Raw genomic sequence first — 16,783 nt, forward strand, 5'->3', positions numbered from 1 at the left:
AGACAGAGAACAAAACCAAACATACTCACAAAATAAAATAAATAGAATAGATATGTAGACTGTGAGCCCACTGTTGGGTAGGGACTGGCTCTAGATGTTGCCAATTTGTACTTCCCAAGCGCTTAGTACAGTGCTCTGCACATAGTAAGCGCTCAATAAATACGATTGATGATGGTGATGACCTCTGCCGCCAAAGCCGGGGCTCTTCAAACTGAGCCCCGCTCGGGGAGGGCGGGAGGGGGAGTTTGGGGTCCCGGGGTCCCTTCCCCGGCCGGTATACGTATATACAGGTGCTGTGGGGAAGGGAAGGAGGTAAGATGGGGGGGGGGGATGGAGAGGGGGTCCAAAGGGGGTCCCCGGCCCCCTCGGACGGCATCTAACGGCGTCTCCCCCGGGCCTCAGGAACGAGTACCGGACGCTGCGGCAGGCCGTCATCGACATGGTCTTGGCCACGGAGATGACCAGGCACTTTGAGCACGTCAACAAGTTCGTCAACAGCATCAACAAGCCCCTGGCTGCGCTGGAGGAGAACGGGGTGAGTCAGTCCGGACCCCCCCCGCCGCGGACCCCCGGGCCCGGCACCGGCCCCTCCCACGCTCGCGGACCTGGATAATAATAATAACGGTATTTGTTAAGCGCTTACTAGGTGCGAAGCACTGTCCTAAGCGCTGGGGAGGTTCCGAGGTGATCAGGTTACACATCTATTCTATTTATTTTATTTTGTTAGTATGTTTGGTTCTGTTCTCTGTCTCCCCCTTTTCGACTGTGAGCCCACTGTTGGGTAGGGACCGTCTCTAGATGTTGCCAATTTGTAGTTCCCGAGCGCTTAGTACAGTGCTCTGCACGTAGTAAGCGCTCAATAAATACGATCGATGACGATGATGATGATCAGGTTGTCCCACGGCTCACCGTTTTAATCCCCATTTTACAGATCAGTCAATCAATCCATCGTATTTATTGAGCGCTTATTGTGTGCAGAGCACTGGACTACTACTACTACTGTGTGACCTTGGCTGAGTCACTTCACTTCCGGGCCGCGGTTTCCCTGTCTGTAAAATGTCTGTTAAATGGGGAGTTCCCCCTCATCATCATCAATCGTATTTATTGAGCGCTTACTGTGTGCAGAGCACTGGACTAAGCACTCGGAAAGTCCAAGTTGGCAACATCGAGAGACGGTCCCTACCCAACAGCGGGCTCACAGTCTAACAGGGGGAGACAGAGAACAAAACCAAACGTACTAACAAAATAAAATAAATAGAATAGATACGTACAAGTAAAATAAATAAATAAATAGAGTAATAAATATGTACAAACATATATACAGATATATATGTATACATATATACAGATGAGGTCACTGAGGCCCAGAGCAGTGAAGGGCTCTAATCCCGGCTCCGCTACCGCCCCGCTGTGTGACCTTGGTTGAGTCACTTCACTTCCGGGCTGCGGTTTCCTTGTCTGTAAAATGGGGAGTTCCCCCTCATCATCATCGATCGTATTTACTGAGCGCTTACTGTGTGCAGAGCACCGGACTAAACGCTCGGGAAGTCCAAGTTGGCAGCATCTAGAGACGGTCCCTACCCAACAGCGGGCTCGCAGTCTAAAAGGGGGAGACAGAGAACAAAACCAAACGTACTAACAAAATAAAATAAATAGAATAGATATATACAAGTAAAATAAATAAATAAATAGATAAATAGAGTAATAAATATGTACAAACATATATACATATGCACAGATATACATATATATGTATACATATATACAGATATACATATATATATATATACATATACACAGATGAGGTCACTGAGGCACAGAGCAGCGAAGGGCTCTAATGCCGGCTCCGCTACCGCCCTGCTGTGTGACCTTGGTTGAGTCACTTCACTTCCGGGCCACGGTTTCCTTGTCTGTAAAATGGGGAGTTCCCCCTCCGCGGGGGACGGGGACTGCGTCCGACCCCATCAATTTGCACCCGCCCCAGCTCTTAGGACAGTGCTTCGACGCAGAGTAGGTACTTAACAAATATAATAACAATAATCAATCAATCCATCGTATTTATTGAGCGCTTACTGTGTGCCGAGCACTGTACTAAGCGCTTGGGAAGGACAAGGTGGCAACATACGGAGGCAGTCCCTACCCAACAGTGGGCTCACAGTCTAAAAGGGGGAGACAGAGAACAAAACCAAACATACTAACAAAATAAAATAGAATAGATATGTACAAGTAAAATAAATAAATAAATAGAGTAATAAATATGTACAAACATATATACATATATACAGGTGCTGTGGGGAAGGGAAGGAGGTAAGAAGAGGGACAATAATGACAATAATAATAATAACCATGTGTGATCTCAACCCTTCAGAGCAGAGAAGTGGCCAGGGAATGAGCCTGGGCGTCAGAAGGACCTGGGTTCTAATCTCCCCCCCGCCCCTGCGACTTGTCTGCCGTGACCTTGAGCAAGTCACTTCCCTTCTCCATGCTTCAGCTCCTTCGTCCGTAAAATGGGGTTTGATTGCGAGCCCCACGGAGGACAGGGACTGGGTTCGACCTAATTAGCTGGCATTTACAGAGAAGCAGCATGGCTCAGTGGAAAGAGCCCGGGCTTTGGAGTCAGAGGTCATGGGTTCGAATCCCAGCTCCGCCGCATGTCTGCTGTGTGACCTTGGGTAAGTCACTTCACTTCTCTGAGCCTCAGTGACCTCATCTGTCAAATGGGGATGATGACTGTGAGCCCCACGTGGGACAACCTGATCGCCTTGTATCCCCCTTAGCGCTTAGAACAGTGCTTTGCACATAGTAAGCGCTTAACAAATGCCATCATTATTATTATTATTATTATTTACCCCCAGCACTTAGTACAGTGCCTGGCACGTCGTAAGCACTTTAAGAAATACAATTTAAAAAAAAAAAAACAGGCCCTGCGGGGGGGCACAGAAGTTGTGGATGAGATCGCGAATTCATTCAACAGTGGGGTCTTTATTGAGCCCCCTATTATGTGCTGAACGTTGGGCCAAGTGCTGGGGCTGCGATAGTCGAATAGGAGCCTCCGCTCCTGCCCTTGGGGAGTTTAGAGTCCAATGGGGAGCACTAACCACTTGGCCGCACTCCCCCTCCCCGCTCCTCCCTGTCCCCAGCCTGTCTACTGTGTGACCTTGGGCCAGTCGCTTCACTTCTCTGTGCCTCGGTTACCTCATCCGTAAAACGGGAAGTGAGATCGTGAGCCCCACATGGGGCTGGGGCCGCGTCCAACCTGATACACTGGTATCTACTCCTGCGCTTAGTACAGTGCCTGGCACATAGTAAGCGCTTAACAAATGCACAATTATTATAACTATTAGCTGTAATCCATCCTGGGACACGTTTCCTAAGGTTTTTAATAATGATAATAGTATTTGTTAACCGCTTACTATGGGCCAGGCACTGTCCAAAGCTCTGGGGTAGATACAAGATAATCCCACGTGGGGCTCACAGTCTTCATCCCCATTTTGCAGATGAGGGAACTGAGCTAGTCTTCATTCCCATGTTACAGATGAGGGAACTGAGGCAGTCTTCATCTCCATTTTACAGATGAGGGAACTGAGCTAGTCTTCATTCCCATGTTACAGATGAGGGAACTGAGGCAGTCTTCATCTCCATTTTAGAGATGAGGGAACTGAGCTAGTCTGCATCCCCATTTTACAGATGAGGGAACTGAGGCAGTCTTCGTCCCCATTGTACAGATGAGGGAACTGAGGCAGTCTTCGTCCCCATTGTACAGATGAGGGAACTGAGGTAGTCTTCATCTCCATTTTACAGATGAGGGAACTGAGCTAGTCTTTATCTCCATTTTACAGATGAGGGAACTGAGCTAATCTTCATTCCCAGTTTACAGATGAGGGAACTGAGGCAGTCTTCATCCCCATTTTACAGATGAGGGAACTGAGGCAGTCTTCATCCCCATTTTACAGATGAGGGAACTGAGGCAGTCTTCATCTCCATTTTACAGATGAGAGAACTGAGCTAATCTTCATCCCCATTTTACAGATGAGGGAACTGAGGCAGTCTTCATCTCCATTTTACAGATGAGGGAGCTGAGCTGGTCTTTATCCCCATTTTACGGATGAGGGAACTGAGGCAGTCTTCATCCCCATTTTACAGATGAGGGAACTGAGGCAGCCTTCATCCCCATTTTACAGATGAGGGAACTGAGCTAGTCTTCATCTCCATTTTACAGATGGGGGAACTCAGCTAGTCTTCATTCCCATTTTATAGATGAGGGAACTGAGGCAGCCTTCATCCCCATTTTACAGATGAGGGAACTGAGGCCCAGATAAATTAAGTGACTAGCCCCAAGTCACGGGATTAGAACTCATGACCTTCTGAATCCGGGCCCGGGCTCTGCAAACTGTGAGCTTGCTCTGGGCAAGGAAGGTGTCTGCCCATTCTGTTGGAGTGGACTCTCCCAAGCACTTAGTACAGTGCCGCGCACACAGTAAGCGCTCCGAAATACCACTGATGGGTCGATAAAGCTCCCCGGGGGCCACTTCCCGGTCTCTGAAAAACAGGCATCATTGGGTGCTTCTTTTCCGGGGAAGGGAGACAGGGAGGGATGAAAGGAGGAGAGGGAAGAAGGAAAAGAGGGAAGAAGGAAAAGAGGGAAGAAGGAAAAGAGGGAGGGAAGGAAGGAAAGGCATGTCTGAACGTGAGAGAGAGAGAGAAAAGGAAAGGAAGGTAGGTGCGTCGTGAGCATCCGATCCCCATCCACATCATCATCATCTTTGTACTTCCCAAGCGCTTAGTCCAGTGCTCTGCACACAGTAAGCGCTCAATAGATACGATTGAATGAATGAATGAATCAGAATAAATAGAAGTAAAGCTAGATGCACATCATCATCATCTTTGTACTTCCCAAGCGCTTAGTAAATGCTGTGCACACAGTAAGCGCTCAATAAATACGATTGAATGAATGAATAAATAGAAGTAGAGCTAGATGCACATCATCGTCACCTTTGTACTTCCCAAGCGCTTAGTCCAGTGCTCTGCACACAGTAAGCGCTCAATAAATACGATTGAATGAATGAATGAATCAGAATAAATAGAAGTAAAGCTAGATGCCCATCATCGTCACCTTTGTATTTCCCAAGTGCCTAGTCCAGTGCTCTGCACACGGTAAGCGCTCAATAAATACGATTGAATGAATGAATAAATAGAAGTAAAGCTAGATGCACATCATCATCATCTTTGTACTTCCCAAGCGCTTAGTCCAGTGCTCTGCACACAGTAAGCGCTCAATATATACGATTGAATGAATGAATGAATCAGAATAAATAGAAGTAAAGCTAGATGCACATCATCGTCATCTTTGTACTTCCCAAGCGCTTAGTCCAGTGCTCTGCACACAGTAAGCGCTCAATAAATACGATTGAATGAATAAATAGAAGTAAAGGAAGATGCACATCATCGTCATCTTTGTACTTCCCAAGCGCTTAGTCCAGTGCTCTGCACACAGTAAGCGCTCAATAAATACGATCGAATGAATGAATGAATCAGAAAGGGTAGAAGTAAAGCTAGATGCACATCATCGTCATCTTTGTGCTTCCCAAGCGCTTAGTCCATCCATCATCATCGTCAATCGTATTTATTGAGCGCTTACTGTGTGCAGAGCACTGGACTAAGCACTTGGGAAGTGCAAGCTGGCAACATAGAGAGACAGTCCCTACCCAACAGTGGGCAGTCCAGTGCTCTGCACACAGTAAGCGCTCAATAAATACAGTTGAATGAATGAATGACTCAGAATAAATAAAAGTAAAGCTAGATGCACATCATCGTCATCCTTGTACTTCCCAAGTGCTTAGTCCAGTGCTCTGCACACAGTAAGCGCTCAATAAATACGATTGAATGAATGAATAAATAGAAATAAAGCTAGATGCACATCATCGTCACCTTTGTACTTCCCAAGCGCTTAGTCCAGTGCTCTGCACACAGTAAGCGCTCAATAAATACGATCAAATGAATGAATGAATCAGGATAAATAGAAGTAAAGCTAGATGCACATCATCGTCATCTTTGTGCTTCCCAAGCGCGTAGTCCATCATCAGTCGTATTTATTGAGCGCTTACTGTGTGCAGAGCACCGTACTAAGCGCTTGGGAAGTACAAGTTGGCAACATATAGAGACAGTCCCTACCCAACAGTGGGCAGTCCAGTGCTCTGCACACAGTAAGCACTCAATAAATACGATCGAATGAATGAATGAATCAGAATGAATAGAAGTAAAGCTAGATGCACGTCATCGTCATCTTTGTGCTTCCCAAGCGCTTAGTCCAACCATCATCATCATCAGTCGTATTTATTGAGCGCTTACTGTGTGCAGAGCACCGGACTAAGCGCTTGGGAAGTACAAGTTGGCAACATAGAGAGATGGTCCCTACCCAACAGTGGGCAGTCCAGTGCTCTGCACACAGTCAGTGCTCAATAAATACGATTGAATGAATGAATGAATCAGAATGAATAGAAGTAAAGCTAGATGCACATCATCGTCATCTTTGTACTTCCCAAGCGCTTAGTCCATCCATCATCATCGTCAATCGTATTTATTGAGCGCTTACTGTGTGCAGAGCACTTTTCTAAGCGCTTGGGAAGTACAAGTTGGCAACATATAGAGACGGTCCCTACCCAACAGTGGGCAGTCCAGTGCTCTGCACGCAGTAAGTGCTCAATAAATACGATCGAATGAATGAATGAATCAGAATGAATAGAAGTAAAGCTAGATGCACATCGTCATCTTTGTGCTTCCCAAGCGCTTAGTCCAACCATCATCATCATCAATCGTATTTATTGAGCGCTTACTGTGTGCAGAGCACCGGACTAAGCGCTTGGGAAGTACAAGTTGGCAACATAGAGAGACGGTCCCTACCCAACAGTGGGCAGTCCAGTGCTCTGCACACAGTAAGCGCTCAATAAATACGACCGAGTGAATGAACGAATGAATCCACCCCGTCTGTCCGGAAGGAGGGAGGGAAGGAAGGAGGACAGTAGGAGGTAGGAAGCAACGACCAGCCCGGGTCTGTCGTCCAAGGGGATCCGGGGAAGACTGAGAGAAACGTGGGGGTCCCGGCCAGCGCGGACCCCCCGTCCCCGGGAGGCTCGGCCCACTGAGGCCCGGCTCTGCCCGTCGTGCGCAGGGCAGCGGCGGAGACGGGGAGTCGGTGAAGAGCCTGCTCTCGTCCCCCGAGAACCGGACCCTCATCAAGCGGATGCTCATCAAGTGCGCGGACGTGTCCAACCCCTGCCGCCCGCTGGACCAGTGCGTCGAGTGGGCGGGGCGCATCTCCGAGGAGTACTTCGCCCAGGTGAGGCCGCGGACCCCCACCGGCCCCCCTTCGGGGGGGGGACCCCCATCCCGCCATGGGCGATCCTACCTGCTCAGCGTCCGCTGCGTGCGGAGAGGGTGACCAGACAGTGCGCGGATACATTCCCCAATCAATCAACCATTGAGCGCTTACTGTGTGCAGAGCACTGGACTAAGCGCTTGGGAATCAATCAGTCAATCAATCGTATTGATTGAGCGCTTACTGTGTGCAGAGCACTGGACTAAGCGCTTGGGAAGTCCAAGTTGGCAACATAGAGAGACGGGCCCTACCCAGCAGCGGGCTCACAGTCTAGAAGGGGGAGACAGAGAACAAAACCAAACATACTAACAAAATAAAATAAATAGAATAGATATGTACAAGTAAAATAAATAAATAGAGTAATAAATATGTATATACATATATACAGGCGATAAGGGGAAGGGAAGGAGGTAAGATGCGGGGGGAGACCAGCTGACGATCTGGCGGGGATGAGGGGCGTTAGTCTGTCGTATTGATTGAGCGCTTGCTGGGTGCGGAGCACTGTACTAAGCGCTTGGGAGAGGATGGTGGAACGATATAAAAGACACTTTCCATGCCCACAGTGAGCTTACAGCCTAGGCGGGGAAGCAGACATTATCAATCAATCGTATTTATTGAGCGCTTACTGTGTGCAGAGCACTGGACTAAGCTCTTGGGAAGTCCAAGATGGCAACATATAGAGACGGTCCCTACCCAACAGCGGGCTCACAGTCTAAAAGGGGGGAAACGGGCAACAAAACCAAACATACTAACAAAATAAAATAAATAGAATAGATAGGTACAAGTAAAATAAATAGAGTAATAAATCTGTACAAACATATATAAATATATATAGGCGATAATAATAATAATAAATATTATTTGTCAGTCGGCCGTATTTATGAAATAATAATAATAATAAATATTATTTATTAGTCCGTCGGCCGTATTTACGAATACCTGCTGTGTGCGTCAGTTATGAGTGCCCGCCGTGTGCGGAACACTGTACTGAGCTTCTGGGAGAGGACGCTAAAACAATAAACGGACACATTCGCTGCCCACAGTGAGCTTATATTCTATGCCTGGGGGAGACAACATTAGTCAGTCGTATTTATTGAGCGCTTTCTGTGTGTCGAGCACGCTTGGCACGTGGTAAGCACTTAACAAAAGCCATCTTTATTATTCATTCATTCATTCATTCAATCAATCAATCGTATTTATTGAGCACTTACTGTGTGCAGAGCACTGGACTAAGCGCTTGGAAAGTCCAAGTTGGGAACATATAGAGACGATCCCTACCCAACAGTGGGCTCACAGTCTAGAAGGGGGAGACGGAGAACAAAACCAAACATACTAACAAAATAAAATAAATAGAATAGATATGTGCAAGTAAAATAAATAGAATAATAAATATGTACAAACATATATACGTATATACAGGTGCTTTGGGGAGGGGAAGGAGGTAAGATGTGGGGGAGACCAGCTGACCATCTAGCTGGGGAGAGGGGCATCAGTCAGTCAGTTGTATTGATTGAACACTTGCTGGGTGCGAAGCACTGTACTAAGCGCTTGGGAGAGGACGGTGGAACGATATAAAGGACACTTTCCCTGCCCACAGTGAGCTTACAGTCTAGGCGGGGAAGCAGACATTATCAATCAATCAATCGTATTTATTGAGCGCTTACTGCGTGCAGAGCACTGGACTAAGTGCTTGGGAAGTCCAAGTTGGCAGCATCTAGAGACAGTCCCTACCCACCAGTGGGCTCACAGTCTAAAAGGGGGAGACAGAGAACAAAACCAAACATACTAACAAAATAAAATACATAGAATAGATATGTACAAGTAAAATAAATAAATAAATAGAGTAATAAATATGTACAGACATATATACAGGCGATAATAATAATAATAATAAATATTATTTATTAGTCAGTCGGCCGTATTTATGAAATAATAATAATAAATGTTATTTATTAGTCAGTCGGCCGTATTTATGAGTACCTGCTGTATGCGTCAGTTATGAGTACCCGCTGTGTGTGGAACACTGTACTGAGCTTCTGGGAGAGGACACTAAAACAATAAGCAGACACATTCACTGCCCACAGTGAGCTTATATTCTGTGCTGGGGGGAGACAGACATTAGTCAGTCAGTCGTATTTATTGAGCGCTCTCTGTGTGTGGAGCACGCTTGGCACATGGTAAGCGCTTAACAAAAGCCATCTTTATTATTCATTCGTTCATTCATTCATTCAATCGGATCTATTGAGCGCTTACTGTGTGCAGAGCACTGGACTAAGCGCTTGGGAAGAACAAGTTGGCAACATATAGAGATGGTCCCTACCCAACAGCATTAGTAGTAGTAGTAGTAGTAGTAGAGAAGCAGTGTGGCTCAGTGGAAAGAGCACGGGCTTGGGAGTCAGAGGTCATGGGTTCGAAACCCAGCTCCTCCAATTGTCAGCTGTGTGACTTTGGGCAAGTCACTTCACTTCTCTCGGCCTAAGTTACCTCATCTGTAAAATGGGGATTAAGACTGAGCCCCCCGTGGGACAACCTGATCACCTTGTAACCTCCCCAGCGCTTAGAACAGTGCTTTGCACATAGTAAGCGCTTATAATTGCCATCATTATTATTATTAGTAGTAGTAGTAGTAGTAGTAGTAGTATTCATTCATTCATTCATTCAATCATATTTATTGAGCGCTTACTGTGTGCAGAGCACTGGACTAAGCGCTTGGGAAGTCCAAGTTGGCAACATATAGAGACGGTCCCTACCCAACAGTGGGCTCACAGTCTAGACGGGGGGAGACAGAGAACAAAACCAAACATATTAACAAAATAAAATAAATAGAATAAATATGTACAAATCAAGTAAATAAATAAATAGAGTAATAAATACGTACAAACATATATACATATGTACAGGTCCTGTGGGGAGGGGATGGGAGGAGGGGAGGGGGAAGTGCTTAGTATTATGCTAAGCACTTAAGAGAATCAATCAATCAATCAGTCAGATGTGTTTATTGAGCGCTTACTGTGTGCAGAGCACTGCACTAATCAATCAATCAATCAATCGTACTTATTGAGTGCTTACTGTGTGCAGAGCACTGTACTAAGCGCTTGGGAAGTCCAAGTTGGCAACATGTAGAGACAGTCCCTACCCAGCAGTGGGCTTACAGTCTAAAAGGGGCAGACAGAGAACAAAACGAAACATACTAACAAAATAAAATAAATGGAATAGATATGAACAAGTAAAATAAATAAATAAATAGAGTAATAAATTTGTACAAATATATATACATATGGAAGTCCAAGTTGGCAACATATAGAGACAGTCCCTACCCAACAGCGGGCTCACAGTCTAGAAGGGGGAGACAGAGAACGAAGACAGTGAAACAGTAGAGAAGCCACATTCCCTGCCCACAGTGAGCTTGCGGTCTAGTGGGGAAGACAGACATTAGTCAGTCAGTCATATTTATTGAGTACTTTCTGTATGTGGAACACTGTACTAAGTGGTTGGGAGAGGACAGTAGAACAATATCAAAGACACATTCCCCACCCGCTGCTCTATTTATTTGCGATTTACTGCTCTATTTATTTTACTTGTACATATTTACTATTCTATTTATTTTATTAATGGTGCATATATAGCTATAATTCTATTTGTTCTGATGGTATTGACGCCTGTCTACTTGTTTTGTTGTCTGTCTCCCTCTTCTAGACTGTGAACCCACTGTTGGGTAGGGACCGTCTCTATATGTTGCCAACTTGTACTTCCCAAGCGCTTAGTCCAGTGCTCTGCACACAGTAAGCGCTCAATAAGTACGATTGATTGATTCTCTGGGCCTCAGTTCCCCCGTCTGCAAAATGGGGATTCTACAGCTCTTCCCCCTCCTCCTTCCATTCATTCAGGCGCATTTATCGGGCACTTACGGTGTGCAGAGCACTGTCCCAAGTGCTTGGGAGAGGAAAATGTAACAGTATTAGCAGACACATGCTTAGTACAGTGCTCTGCACATAGTAAGCGCTCAATAAATACGATTGATGATGATGATGATGATTCCCTGTTGTTGGGTAGATACCGTAATTATTAGGATTAGCCGGCGGAGCAGGGAGGCCCGGGCCCCGGTGGAGGATGAGGGGGTGGGATAGTACAGTATAGTACAATATAGTAAGTAAAGTCCAGTAGAGTAAGTAAAGTCCAATATAAAAAGTCCAGTGTAATAAGTATAGTCCAGTAGAGTAAGGGAAGTCCAATATAAAAGTCCAGTATAGTACAGTATTAGTAAGCGCTTGGCAGATACCGTAATTATTAGGATTAGCCGGTGGAGCAGGGAGGCCCGGGCCCCGGTGGGGGATGAGGGGGTGGGATAGTACAGTATAGTACAATATAGTAAGTAAAGTCCAATATAAAAAGTCCATTATAATAAGTATAGTCCAGTAGAGTAAGTAAAGTCCAATATAAAAGTCCAGTATAGTACAGCATTCGTAAGCGCTTGGCAGATACCGTAATTATTAGGATTAGCTGGCGGAGCAGGGAGGCCCGGGCCCTGGTGGGGGAAGAGGGGTTGGGATAGTACAGTATAGTACAATATAGTAAGTAAAGTCCAATATAAAAAGTCCAGTATAATAAGTACAGTCCAGTAGAGTAAGTAAAGTCCAATATAAAAGTCCAGTACAGTACAGCATTAGTAAGCGCTTGGCAGATACAGTAATTATTGGGATTAGCCGGCGGAGCAGGGAGGCCCGGGCCCCGGTGGGGGACGAGGGGGTGGGATAGTACACTATAGTACAATATAGTAAGTAAAGTCCAATATAAAAAGTCTAGTATAATAAGTATAGTCCAGTAGAGTAAGTAAAGTCCAATATAAAAGTCCAGTATAGTACAGCATTAGTAAGCGCTTGGCAGATACCGTAATTATTAGGATTAGCCGGCTGTGCAGGGAGGCCCGGTGCCCCGGTGGGGGACGAGGGGGTGGGATAGTACAGTATAGTACAATATAGTAAGTAAAGTCCAATATAAAAAGTCTAGTATAATAAGTATAGTCCAGTAGAGTAAGTAAAGTCCAATATAAAAGTCCAGTATAGTACAGCATTAGTAAGCGCTTGGCAGATACCGTAATTATTGGGATTAGCCGGCGGAGCAGGGAGGCCCGGGCCCCGGTGGGGGACGAGGGGGTGGGAAGGAGCGGGGTGAGGATTGAAGCCCGTGTCCCGGCCCGCAGACGGACGAGGAGAAGCGGCAGGGCCTGCCCGTGGTCATGCCGGTCTTCGACAGGAACACGTGCAGCATTCCCAAGTCCCAGATCTCCTTCATCGACTACTTCATCACCGACATGTTCGACGCCTGGGACGGTGAGTGTCCCGTCCCGTCCCGCCCCCGGGCCCCCGTCTCCGGCGTGGGGAGGGGGGTCCGGCCCCCCGGGCTGACGCCCCGTCCCCCCGCCTCTCCGCAGCGTTCGCGGACCTGCCCAACCTGATGCAGCACCTGGACAACAACTTCAAGTACTGGAAGGGGCTGGACGACCAAAAGCTCCGCACCCTGAGACCCCCGCCCGAGTAGCGGCGCGGCCCCGGCCCCCCACCCCGACACACACGTGCCCCGCGCCACGTGAGGACCTGCCCCGGCCCGCGCGGCCACGCCGCTCTCCGGCCCGTCGGAAGGACTTCGCCCCCCTCCCCAACCCCGAGGAAGTCGGTAGCGGACGGACGGAGGCAACACAAGAGAATTTTTGAAGCCCACCGTCCCCCTCCGCGATTAAAATATGGTTTATTTATTTTGTTAGATGTTCGATATTTTCTATGGATTTCTAGCTGCCGAAAAGCCAAAGCCTGCCCCCCGCCCCCCCCCCCCCAGGAGACGGATGGATTTGTAATCATTAATATGCATAAATCAATGTACAGACCTTTTATTTTCCTAATGCAAATATAAAACGCTCTACGACCACACGTTTTTATCGCGCTGCCGGGCCCGGGTTGGGAGCGGGGCTGGAATTTTGCCTCCCGTTTCCAGGTATTCCCGCTCCGGGAGCGGGTGGTGGGGGGACCCCGGGGTCCTGGGGGTCCCGGCCCACCCGTCGACTCGGGGTTGGAAGGCCCTCCGTGCTCGGGGGGTACTGGCGGTGGGGCTCTCGGCATTTTCTCCCTGGAAGTTTTATAATTAAATTCCCCAGAAATGGAAAAAAAAAGGCCGTCTTCTTTTCTACAGTATTTCTACCAAGCACTGCCACCGCTCCGGCATCTGCTGTATGACCTTGGGTAAGTCACTGTACTTCTGGGCCGCGGTTCCCTCATTCATTCATTCGGTCGTATTTAGTGAGCCCTGACTGCGGGCAGAGCGCTGTACTGAGCGCTCGGGAGAGACCAATACAGTAATAAACGGAGACATTCCTTGCCCGCAGTGAGCTTAGAGTCTAGAGTGGGAGATGGACATTAATAGAAATAAATAAACGTCAGATATTAGATAGTAGTACCGTGCTCAAGCGCTTAGTACAGTGCTCTGCACATAGTAAGCGCTCAATAAATACGATTGATGATGATGATATGGACAGAAGGGCTGGGAGCCGGGGAGAACAAAGGGAGCAAGTCAGGGTGACGCAGAAGGGAGTGGGAGAAGAAGAAAGGAGGGGGCGTAGTCAGGGAAGGCCTCTAGGAAGAGGTGGGCCTTCATTAAGGCTTTGAATAATAATAATAATGGCTTTTATTAAGCGCTTACTATGTGCGAAGCATTGGGGAGGATACAAGGTCATCAGGTTGTCCTACGTGGGGCTCACAGTCTTCATCCCTATTTTACAGAAACTGAGGCCCAGAGAATAATAATAATAATAATAATAATGGCATTTATTAAGCACTTACTATGTGCTTACTCACTACTGTTCTAAGCGCTGGAGAGGTTACAAGGTGATCGGGTTATCCCACGGGGGGCTCACAGTCTTCATCCCTATTTTACAGATGAGGTAACTGAGGCCCAGAGAATAATAGTAATAATAATAATGGCATTTATTAAGCGCTTACTATGTGCTTACTCACTACTGTTCTAAGCGCTGGAGAGGTTACAAGGTGATCGGGTTGTCCCACGGGGGGCTCCCAGTCTTCATCCCTATTTTACAGATGAGGTAACTGAGGCCCAGAGAATAATAATAATGATGATGATGGCATTTATTAAGCGCTTACTATGTGCTTACTTACTACTAAGTGCTGGGGAGGTTACAAGGTGATCGGGTTGTCCCACGGGGGGCTCCCAGTCTTCATCCCTATTTTACAGATGAGGTAACTGAGGCCCAGAGAATAATAATAATGATGATGATGGCATTTATTAAGCGCTTACTATGTGCTTACTTACTACTAAGTGCTGGGGAGGTTACAAGGTGATCGGGTTGTCCCACGGGGGGCTCCCAGTCTTCATCCCTATTTTACAGATGAGGTAACTGAGGCCCAGAGAATAATAATAATGATGATGATGGCATTTATTAAGCGCTTACTATGTGCTTACTTACTACTAAGTGCTGGGGAGGTTACAAGGTGATCGGGTTGTCCCACGGGGGGCTCCCAGTCTTCATCCCTATTTTACAGATGAGGGAACTGAGGCCCAGAGAATAATAATAATAATAATAATAATAATAATGGCATTTATTAAGTGCTTACTATGTGCTTACTTACTACTAAGTGCTGGGGAGGTTACAAGGTGATCGGGTTGTCCCACGGGGGGCTCACAGTCTTCATCCCTATTTTACAGATGAGGGAACTGAGGCCCAGATAATAATAAGAATAATAATAATAATGGCATTTATTAAGTGCTTACTATGTGCTTACTTACTACTAAGTGCTGAGGAGGTTACAGAGTGATCGGGTTGTCCCACGGGGGCTCCCAGTCTTCATCCCCATTTTACAGATGAGGTAACTGAGGCCCAGAGAATAATAATAATAATAATGATGGCATTTATTAAATGCTTACTATGTGCTTACTCACTACTGTTCTAAGTGCTGGGGAGGTCACAAGGTGATCGGGTTGTCCCACGGGGGGCTCCCAGTCTTCATCCCCATTTTCCAGATGAGGGAACTGAGGCCCAAAGTCACCCAGCTGACAAGTGTCGTGGTCGGGATTTGAACCCATGACCTCCGACTCCAAAGCCCGGGCTCTTTCCACTGAGCTTCTCTCTGAAGGGAAGGAGGGTCATTGTCTGTGGGATTTGGGAAGGGAGGGCGGTCCAGGGCGGAGGCGGGAGGTGGGTAAGGGGGTCGATGGCGAAATAGGGGAGATGGAGGGTACAGCGAGAAGGTTGGCATTAGAGGAGCCAAGTGTGCGGGCCGCACTGTAGTAGCAGAGTGGTAGGAGGGGGCAAATAGATATTAATAATAATAATAATAATAATAATAATGGCATTTGTTAAGCGCTTACTATGTGCAAAGCACTGTTCGAAGCGCTGGGGGGATACAAGGTGATCAGTTTGTCCCACGTGGGGCTCGCAGTCTTCATCCCCATTTTCCAGATGAGGTCACTGAGAAGTTGAGTGACTTGCCCGAGGTCACACAGCAGACACGTGGGGGTGCCGGGATTCGAACCCACGACCTCTGACTCCAAAGCCCGGGCTCTTTCCACCGAGCCACGCCGCTTCTCAGCGTCCCTCCTAGAGGGTGAGGGGCAGAGAATGTGCCCGACCTGTTTAGCGTGTATCTAACCCGGTGGTCAGTCCAGTGCCCGGCGCGTAGTAAGCGCCGCTTAACAGATACCACCATGGTTATTATTATTATTATTAGAGTGAAGCGGAAGGCGCTTTGGCGGTGCGTATTCCTTGAACTTCCGACCACCACGGAGCCCTCCGACCCCGGCTGTCTGGGAATCAATCAATCAATCAATCAATCAATCTTCCTTCAAGGCCCTACTGAGAGCTCACCTCCTCCAGGAGGCCTTCCCAGACTGAGCCCCTTCCTTCCTCTCCCCCTCGTCCCCCTCTCCATCCCCCCCATCTTACCTCCTTCCCTTCCCCACAGCACCTGTATATATGTATATATGTTTGTATATATTTATTACCCTATTTATTACGTTGTTTATTTTACTTGTACATATCTATTCTATTTATTTTATTTTGTTAGGATGTTTGGTTTTGTTCTCTGTCTCCCCTTTTTAGACTGTGAGCCCACTGTTGGATAGGGACTGTCTCTATATGTTGCCAACTTGTACTTCCCAAGCGCTTAGTACAGTGCTCTGCACACAGTAAGTGCTCAATAAATACGATTGATTGATTGAACTTGTACTTCCCAAGCGCTTAGTACAGTGCTCTGCACACAGTAAGCGCTCAATAAATACGATTGATTGATTGAACTTGTACTTCCCAAGTGCTTAGTACAGTGCTCTGCACACAGTAAGCGCTCAATAAATATGATTAATTGATTGATTGATTGATTAATCAATCAATCGTATTTATTGAGCGCT

The 16,783-nt window shown here is 47.0% G+C and overlaps 1 protein-coding gene across 1 annotated transcript in view; it reads left to right on the forward strand.

The window, feature by feature from the left end:
- The window catches only part of PDE8A (phosphodiesterase 8A), a 223,458-nt gene extending 210,164 nt beyond the window's left edge, over nucleotides 1–13,294 (forward strand). The window contains exons 20-23 of the mRNA XM_038767010.1: nucleotides 403–535; nucleotides 7,169–7,336; nucleotides 12,576–12,705; nucleotides 12,807–13,294. Coding sequence (XP_038622938.1) covers nucleotides 403–535; nucleotides 7,169–7,336; nucleotides 12,576–12,705; nucleotides 12,807–12,913 — 538 coding nt within the window. The 3' untranslated portion in view covers nucleotides 12,914–13,294. The remainder of the gene's footprint in view (nucleotides 1–402; nucleotides 536–7,168; nucleotides 7,337–12,575; nucleotides 12,706–12,806) is intronic.
- The last annotated feature ends 3,489 nt before the right edge of the window (nucleotides 13,295–16,783 follow it).

This window comes from Tachyglossus aculeatus, chromosome 26 (assembly GCF_015852505.1).
Source record: "Tachyglossus aculeatus isolate mTacAcu1 chromosome 26, mTacAcu1.pri, whole genome shotgun sequence".
Taxonomy (NCBI): domain Eukaryota; kingdom Metazoa; phylum Chordata; class Mammalia; order Monotremata; family Tachyglossidae; genus Tachyglossus; species Tachyglossus aculeatus.